The sequence below is a fragment of the Vitis riparia genome, chromosome 15 (genome assembly GCF_004353265.1).
Source record: "Vitis riparia cultivar Riparia Gloire de Montpellier isolate 1030 chromosome 15, EGFV_Vit.rip_1.0, whole genome shotgun sequence".
In the NCBI taxonomy this organism is placed as follows: domain Eukaryota; kingdom Viridiplantae; phylum Streptophyta; class Magnoliopsida; order Vitales; family Vitaceae; genus Vitis; species Vitis riparia.
The window spans coordinates 13,077,071-13,086,658 of record NC_048445.1 but is presented as its reverse complement, the minus strand read 5'-3'; the positions used below and the strand labels follow the sequence as shown (position 1 = coordinate 13,086,658).

At 32.4% G+C, this 9,588-nt stretch overlaps 1 protein-coding gene across 1 annotated transcript; it reads right to left on the bottom strand.

Moving 5' to 3' along the window:
* Positions 1-6,423: 6,423 nt before the first annotated feature.
* On the bottom strand, positions 6,424-7,889 carry LOC117932500 (E3 ubiquitin-protein ligase PUB23-like). Its single transcript, XM_034853770.1, has one exon. The coding sequence runs from the start codon at positions 7,869-7,871 to the stop codon at positions 6,591-6,593; it is 1,281 nt and encodes a 426-aa protein (XP_034709661.1). The 5' UTR covers positions 7,872-7,889; the 3' UTR covers positions 6,424-6,590.
* Between the last annotated feature and the right edge of the window lie 1,699 nt (positions 7,890-9,588).

Sequence of the window (9,588 nt, the reverse complement as noted above, 5' to 3'; positions counted from 1 at the left end):
GGATTTTCTAGAATTGCCAACACTTTGTAAGCTTTTGGACTCTAAGGAGACATCCATTAGTTATCTCTTGCAAGCTTGAGAAGGGAAGTCCAAGGTTAATGATCACCTTGAATGGCAAATGCTAGGTGAGAGGGAATTAGTGCTGAAATCCATAAAAGGGAAGCATCTGTACAACACCGGTTAGAGAATTAACTATATGTTAATTCTCTAATGCGAGGAAAAGATTCAAGTGATCGGAGCTCTATTTTTGCATGAGGAGCCTGACCCCAGTGATCCTAAAACTCCAAGGAACGTTTTTCTTCATAATTAATTCCCATTACTTTCTTTTTAGTTAGCTTAAAACAAATCCTTCTTCAGCCAAAGTTTATGTTTTCTTTTGAAGCTAACCTTGAAATGAAAAAGCACCAATTCAACTTTGAATTGGTATCAGTTGTAAGTTGAAAACCCTTCCCAGTGAACGATCCTAGAGCCACTATGCTATATTAGGTAAGGCTATCCTAGTGCATGGTGATATAAGTTATAAATTTTGTTGATTACTCCTGTCTGAGGACCAAACTCAAGGTACACCAGTTAGGCACACGATCAGATGTCATACGATTTTCCGACCTACCGTACATCTAATGCCATACTAGGGCATGTTTCCCTTTCGATTGAGACTTATAAATCTTCATGGAGTCGCATGATCCTCATTACTTACGATATGCATGTCGAGTGGATGGTCTATTGTTATCTTATCATGATCCTCGAGTGGAGTCTTTCTTGGGCCATTCAATCAAGCTCACACTTTTCGATATTTAGATGTTATCATGCTTCTTTTTCTAGGAGACAACCTTTTGGGGTTTGGATCCGATTCAGCTATGGATATGGATGATTGGGATTACGCCTTTGATGATGGATGATTCGATGTTATCTGATTTTCTGATCTAGTGCACATCTGATGCCATATTAGGGCATATTTCCCTTTCAGTTGAGGTTTATAGATCTTCATGGATTTGTATGATCACCCCCATTTACAAGATGCATGTCGAGTTAATGATCTATTGTTATCTTATCATGATTTCCCAGTGGAGCCTTTTTGAGTATTCGGTCAGGCTCACACTTTCTGATATTGTCATGATTCTTTGATGGAGTTATCTCAGGCGCATAGACTCCCATATCATCATTTCAGTGGAGTACATACCAGATCTCCTATACAGCCTCATAGAGTTATTCTCGAGTCACCAAGGTGGACCAATATGCCTATGCTTTCTAAGTTCTAGATAGTTTGACTCTTTGATACAGAGGTTATTGGCTTGTTCCATTTGGTTACCTGCATTCCAGGATGCATCAATTGCTATACTGGGGCATATTCCCCCTTCCCCCTCCCTTTTTTTTTTTTTTTCTATTGTCGAGATAATTGATTTCACACTTAGCTTGTATGGTCTTCTTTGCTCATCATAATTTTGATGATTTTGTTGGGACGAGCCTTCAAATGAGCAGGAATTTTGATTTTTGATCGTTCCAATACCTCTGACTCCTCAATAGATCATTATGTTGAGGCAATGATAGTTTCCCTAGTGGACTACTTCTCTTGAGACTCCCTAGTGGAGTCGCCATTTTGTGGACCCACGTTTTTCACATACGTCCCCACTCGACGGCGAGACTCGCTTTTTATTTATTTGTTGAAAATTTGAGTTTTTGCAAAAGACTTGTAGTCACCACTTATTTTTGTTTTATTTTTTTTTAAAGGGAAAACAAAATAAGAAAGTAAACCATGTGTGACTCCTTATTTGGAAAAGACATGTCTGCAAAAACCGAATTTAGATCCGGAGGTCAAGTTACTTATTAGGAAAGTACGATAAAGACCATAGCACCACTCTAAGCCTATAAAAATGGGTCTCTGCTAAATAAGGTGAAGCAAGCGTGACAATTAACTAAGAGATCAATGGATACCAAAATGATGATAGATCAAAAGCAAGTCATGATAATGAATAAATAAACAAAGAGAGAGTGAGAGCATACCTTGGCAACAGGTAATAAAGCGCTATTATGAAACAAAGTTAGTGCACAATAATGAATACAAAATAGTCACATGCATATCAAAGAGTAAGACAAAGATCAGACAATATTCATTAAGTATAGTAGTTGACAATCAGAAGAGAAAACTCATATTTAAGGCCCCCACCAAAGCCCAATTGATTTTGCATGAATTAATCCCACAAATTCCATTATTTCGGTATTATGAAAATCATATTCATGCTTATTTAAAATCAATAAAAACAAAAGATTATTTGAAAATTAAAGAAAATTTGTGAAAGTGCTTACCTAAAGAGAAAGGTAGCAAGTTTATAAATAAATAAATAAAATGAGATTTTTATTTACCAAAAACCCTAATAAATGATGAAAAGTTGTATAATTAAAAATATTTGAAAACTTGAGTGGAATTAAAATTATTTGAAAGAAAACTAGAGTTTTGAAAATTGAAATCTTAAAAATTAAATTTAAAAATTGGAATTAAAAAAAAATCCAAAATAGGAGTTTTGAAAATTAAAATTTTGAAAAATTATTTGAAAATGGGAGTTTTGAAAATTAAATTTGAGAATTGGAATTTTGAAGAATTATTTGAAAATAAGAGTTTTGAAAATTGGAATTTTGAAAGTTATTTGAGAATTGTAGTTTTGAAAATTGGAGTTTTGAAAATTATTTAAAAATTGGAATTTTGGAAAATTCTCCAAGATTCCAATTTTCAAAATTTCCATTTTCAAATAATTTTCCAAAATTTCAATTTTCAAATTTTACTGTCAAAACTTCCATTTTCAAATAATTTTCCAAAATTCCAATTTTCAAATTTTACTGTCAAAACTTCCATTTTCAAATAATTTTCCAAAATTCCAACTTTCAAATCTAATTTATAAAACTTCATTTTTTTTCTCACATAATTTTTGAAAATTCCAATTTTCAAATTTAATTTTTAAAAATTTCATTCTCAAATAGTTCTTCAAAACTTCAGTTTCTTTCAAATTTAATTTTCAAAACTTCCATTCTCAAATAATCCTTCAAAATTTCAACTTTCAAAATTTCCATTTCAAATAATTTTCCAAAATTCCAATTTTCAAATTTAATTTTTAAGAAATCCCATTCTCAAATAATTCTTCAAAATTCCAATTTTCAAAACTTCCATTCTTGAATAATTTTCCAAAATTCCAATTTTCAAATTTAATTTTCATCTTCCATTTTCAAATAATTTTCCAAAATTCCAATTTTCAAATTTGATTTTTAATAAATCTCATTCTCAAATAATTTTTCAAAATTCCAATTTTCAAAACTTCCATTCTCGAATAATTTTCCAAAATTCCAATTTTCAAATTTAATTTTTAAAACTCGAATTTTGAAATAATTTTCAAAACTTCAATTCTCAAATAACTTTAAAAATTCCAATTTTCAAATAATTTTCAAATTTCCAATTTTCAAATAATTTTCAAAACTTCAATTTTCAAATAATTCTTCAAAATTTCAATTCTCAAATTTAATTTTCAAAACTCTCATTTTCAATTTTCTTTTTAAGTCCATTTTTTAATATTTCATTTTTCAAATAATTTTCAAAACTCTAGTTTTATTTCAAATAATTTTAATTCCATTCCAATTTTCAAATATTTTTAATTCTACAACTTTTCATCCTTTATTAGGGTTTTAGGTTAAAAAAAATATCATTTTTTCATAAACTTACTACATTTCCCTTCAGATTAGCACTTTCACAAATTTTCTTTGATTTTCAAATAATCTTTTGTTTTTATTGATTTTAAATAAGCATGAATATGATTTTCATAATTTCGAAAATAATGGAATTTGTAGGATTAATTCATGCAAAATCAATTAGGCTTTGGTGAGGACCCAACATATGAGTTTTCTTTTCTAACTGTCAACTGTTATACTTAATAAATATTATCTGATTTTTGTCTTGCTCTTTGATATGGATGTGATATATTTTACTATCATTATTGTGCACTAACTATGTTTCATGATAGCGATTTATTACTTGCTGCTAAGGTATGCTCTCACTTTCACTTTATTTATTTATTCGTTATCATGACTTACTTTTGATCGATGATCATTTTGGTATTTATTGATCTCCTAGTTAATTGTCATGTTTGTTTCACTTAATTTAGTAGAGACCCATTTTTAGGGGCTTAGAGGAGTGTTACAAAATTCACCGTACCTTTCCAATAAGTAACTTGACATCCGGATCTAGATTCGATTTTTGTGGACATGTATTTTCCAAATAAGGAGTTGCACAGAGTTTTCTTTCTTCTTTTATTTTTCCTTTTTAAAAAATAAAATAAAAATAAGTGGTGACTCTAAGTCTTTTTCAAAAAATCAAAATTTCACCAAATAAATAAAAAACAAGTCTCGTCGTCGAATGGAAACGCACGTGAAAAATGCGGATCCACATTTGCATAATACAAATTTTACCATAATTGACTCATTTTGTAATCATATTGATTAGTCTAATTATAACTTTAAGCTATTTAACCTCGACTTATTTTAAATTTATTGTAGATAAATAGATTAATTAAATTATCAACATGTTTGATTTTAATCATATAGACTTATACAAGACCTAACTCAACCCAATTATTACATGAGTTAAATGAGTTATACAACATATTATTTATTTAATAATTAGATAATATTTGAGTTTATATTTTTGATATAATTATTATTTGTATCAGATTTGAATTTATCTTTGTAGTAAAATTTATAGACAGTGACCAGATACAAATATGCACCTATATGAATTGTCATCCGTACTTGGAGTTATTTGATAAATAGTTGGTCATAATTGTAATAAATTGGTCAAACATAAGTTTGAGAAAGGTGGGGCATGCTGCCGTAAATGTCAGAGTCAAAAGGTTGGAGCACTGCTCTCTTTTTCTCCACAACTTTCTTATCTTTTCTGGTGACATGTTTACTTTGTAATATACCAAGTAGAATCGAGAGGAGACCGAGACTCATGGGACATGTGGAAAGTGGGCAGCTTTTAATCAACCCAGAATTTAGACTCATTCAAAACTCTTTCATTTTGAAAAGGTCAACAGAGTTGCTTTTTCTTGGTGCAACTGTTCAACCAGCTGCTTGAATTCAAGCAACTGGCACTTCTCTTTTGCATTCATGAATAGAATATGGCCCTCACACAGACATCATGCATGACAATGGACTACCAAGTTTGATTTTGGGGGCAATCACCACACTGCTAGTATAGTATTTCAACTTGTATCTTTGTTATTAACTGCAAACCGCATTTTGATACTGCATCTTTATATTAAATGAAGTAAACAATATATGAATGCAAGATTTTCTATTAAATACCATTGAAGTGTTGGTGACTCACCCCTTCTCCTACCATGCAACTGAGTGATTTCCTGCAGATTCCTGACTTGATCGTCAGAGGAAAGTCGAGGATTCCTTCTTCTATTGTAGGTGCTGAATGGGAGATTGCAGAAATCCGAAGTCAAGGAACAAAAAAACCAGCCACCAACCCCAAGGGCACTAAGTTTCCTTGTTCACCAAATATCTTAAATGTAAAACCACTCCCTGCATGCATCATCTCTAGTGAATTTCTAAGAGCAGGTATCCTCAATTTTTCTATCAAATTTTCCTCAAACTACGAAATTTTATGTTCACCCCTTCAATTAATGAACAAGGCTGCCCCATATAGTTAAGTCCATTTCACAACAAGCTAATATTTAAGGGAAATGGAGGTTGTTTTCTGATCTTAAGTAGGCTGATCCTAGATCATACAAGGGGTTACACTAGTAAGCAGATGGTTGATCTTAGTGAGCTCAAAAGATTTCCTTAAAACTACAGGTTTTAAGCTCATGAAATTTGAGAAAGAGACCAAAGATGAAAATTAAAAGTTTCATATCTTACAAAGAAAATTTTAAAAATGAATTCAGCTTTTCTTCTTCTTTCTTTTTTTTTTTTTTGTTATGGAGCATGATACATGATATACATAGGGAACTCAAATCCCGTAAGTTTAAGCTTTTAGGAAAATTACTAGTTCAATATGGTATCGAAGCTTAATTTGGGTAGAGGCCATGGATTTGAACCACAATGTTTGTTTTCCCCATTTGTTTCTCCTCTCTCTCCCCTCTCTCCCTTTAGGATTCTTTGATATATGACCTTTTAAAAAAATTGTAGTTCAATATTTTTTTAATATTATTATCATTTCAAAATTAATAGATTTATTATATTAAATCAAACTTTGATAAAGATTTGTGAAGAAGACAGTACATCTCATTTATTATCTATGAACTACTTTAAAGGAGTTTTCTACTTAATTAAATAAATCACTTTTATACGATATAAAGAAATTAAGATGATGAGTAACACATTAGGCCAAAAGGAAAAATAAGTCAAAAATATTTGAAATTGAATGGAAGTTCATAATCTAAAGAAAATGAAGTTGATAGCAGTAAACATCAGATAACACAAATTAATATGTGCTACAATAATTCAAATTTTAATTTCTTGGGAAAATTAATATGTTGTCTACCATTATGAGTTTGCCAGACCTTTTTTTTCTTTTTCTTTTTTATTGCTTGTATCTTCCTTTAGCAAGATTGATTCGTTAATCCCGAATAATCCTTCAACTCCCAAGGGAAACAAGGGTACTGCCTCCATGAATTTCGATGCAACTTGAAGATCTTCACCACCTTCTCCTTTGTAGATGATCGATTACCGATATGCAACAATACCAAAAGCTTCTTCACTGATCCTAAAATCAGCATTTCTTCCAGGACCCTTTCGCTGGGATGATAACTACAGATGAGCCATAAGATCTTCACGGTGATCTTGGTGGCGGCGCTTGAGACATGTAGTAGTTTCTTGGATATGGCAGCTATCCCTAATCCATGTTCCACCAAGGCTAGTCTCCCTTCTGCACACTCACATAGTAATTTCAGAAGCAGAAGCATTTTTTCACATTTGGACCGGTTGGAGTCTGGGAGAAGCTCAATGAGGATGCAGACTGCGCCAGCTTCAATGGCTTTTAACCGACTTTTCTTGGATGATCCCAAAATTTCTATGAGAAGCTCCAAGGCGCTTGCGCTTGCCTTGGTGCAGATTTGGTCGTCAGACACCAGTTCTAACAAAGATCTAAAGAACTCAAACCCCTGATCTTGTATAACAAATTTCTTCCAATTATAATCAGCTTGTGCCAACTTTTGGAAGATTGTGACCGCGTAAAACCGGGCTTCACCGCTTCCTCTCTGAAGCATGATGGCCAGGGACTTGATGGATTCATGCTTGGACAAAAGCTGAATAGTTTTCTCATCATCTTCAGATAAATAGAGGTACTGGTGCAGAACCCCCAGAGCCTCCTCACAAGCTGTAAAAGCCACAAAATCTGAGGACTCAACAAGGATTTGGGCAATGATTTGAACAAGAACTTCAACCCCACCGCACCTCATGAAATCATCCTTCACCTCATGGCCTAATCCAACAATAGCTCGAAGTTTCTTGAGAGAATTAACCTTGAACGGAGTGGACTCCATGGTGGCAAGCAGCGACACCAATTCATCGTGCTTGAGGGACCGCACCGGCCGTGAATCACATGACCGAGCGGCTTCCTCATTCTGCCATGCGAGGATGAGCCTCTTGAGGGTGTGATTAGGGATGATATCAAAACCGTTGATGCGCTGCATGGTTGTTGGGCATGTCTTGTTGTTGTAAGAGAAGAGCCATTTTTCGATATTCTTTCGCTCATAGGTGACGCCGGTGGATATGGTGACAGGGTCTTGCATGAGCTCCATGGAAATGGGGCATCTGAAATCCACAGGAAAATCCATTGCCGTTGTAGAGGGGTTGGGTTGGGGAAACATGGGGGATAGCATATAATCAATGACAAGGTTTATTTATGTCTTTCTTCGAGTCTGGGGATAGAAAAAAAAATCAAAAGTCAGAAGTCAATAGATGCCTTTGCGACCTGTGAGAGCCTGGGTGACTGACTGGCCAAGGGAACTCACAAGGAACCTATGATTGTTATTTATTTATTTCTTTAAGAAATTGTCCATTCCTCTCCAACTATCTCTTTCATCTATTTTTTATACTACACGAGATGTATCTTAATATAGACATTGAAGGTCAAGCCTCAAAGGTGGAATGAGGAATTGGTATCTCAAAAGTTGTTCAAGACTTCAAACTTAAAAATTTGTAGACAACACGGTTTCAAACCTTACCATGTGTATCATATTCTTTCTTCAAGAGATAGTTTCCACTTAACAAATCATCAACCATCGTAATTTTGAACATCCATATTAATTACTTCTATAACTTTGTCATTGTTTTCTTCAAACAATCATTCAAACTGCCATAGCCATTTGAAGAAGCAAACTAAAAAGTTCTGACAACTAGGATGCATTTAAATTTGAGAGTAGAAAAAGTTAGCGAGTTGATGACTTTGAAGGGAGGAGGAGCGTATGCATGGTGATTGGTGATGTAGTATTCAAAATTTCCAACTATAAATGACTGGTTCTTGGTTCAGGTTCAACACATTCAAACCCAATACATAAACACCGCCCATCACTGCGTCCATTTTTCTTTTTATATTAACAATTTTAAATTTCTTTTGCTGGCGGTTCAGATGCATATCTCACTCACAGCTCACAACTCACAGCTTTCTTTTGATTTTGATACTTTACTTTTGTGTTTGGACTACCATCAACTATGAAACAGTCTACAAAATTCATCAAGATTACAATTTCTTTTTTTTGGTTTTTTTAATTGAATACCTAATTGTTTTACGACAATATTTTTTTTTTTTTTTTTTTATGTTTGGTAAAACTTAATACTTATTACTTAATGATTTAAGTTGATTTTAAATTAAATTATATTTAAGTTGTTAACTTAAAACTTATTACTTAATTTTTACTTTAAATATTAAGGTTGTTTGATAAAATTAATTTAAAAATTATTCTAAATCATCAAATTGACATATTTATCCTTTAAAATTATAACTAAGGTAAAGGAGATCAAGTAACAATGTAGGTTGTGGAGCAGTAAAGGAAATCATGGAGGTAACTAGGGCAAATGAAAGTAAAAAGATAAAATAAAGATATAGACTTAAGAATAAGTTAATTATTTTTATTTATTATTCAAAATTCTTTTTTAGGGAAAATCATGTAAAGTTACACTATTTGGAAAATATAGATGAATGAAGAACCTAAAAAAGTGGGTTTCATAGCAAGTATATTTTAAGGAAAATAATCCCCAACTCATGCATTAGAATAGCAATTTTTATATGTTTCCAAGACTACCTTGCAACGAGTTGAAGATGGACTATCGCCTATGCAGCTATTACATCATCTATCACCACTTCAACCTCTACATCAAATATGCCATTAAAGATAGTAACATTGTTTTTACCTAAAAGTAATAAAAGTACTACTATAAATAACATGATATATTAGTCTATTTATCATTCATCACTACTTTAGTCTTTATATCAAATATGTCTTAGGATAATAACATTATTTTTACCTAAAAGTAGTAATCTTAGTAACTAAAAGTACTACGATAGATAGAAGGATGTACTATCCTATTTAGTTTTTT

What these genes read in the sequence shown, in the direction of transcription:
- LOC117932500 (XM_034853770.1), bottom strand. Translation starts at nt 7,871, where the DNA reads ATGCTATCCCCCATGTTTCCCCAACCCAACCCCTCTACAACGGCAATG.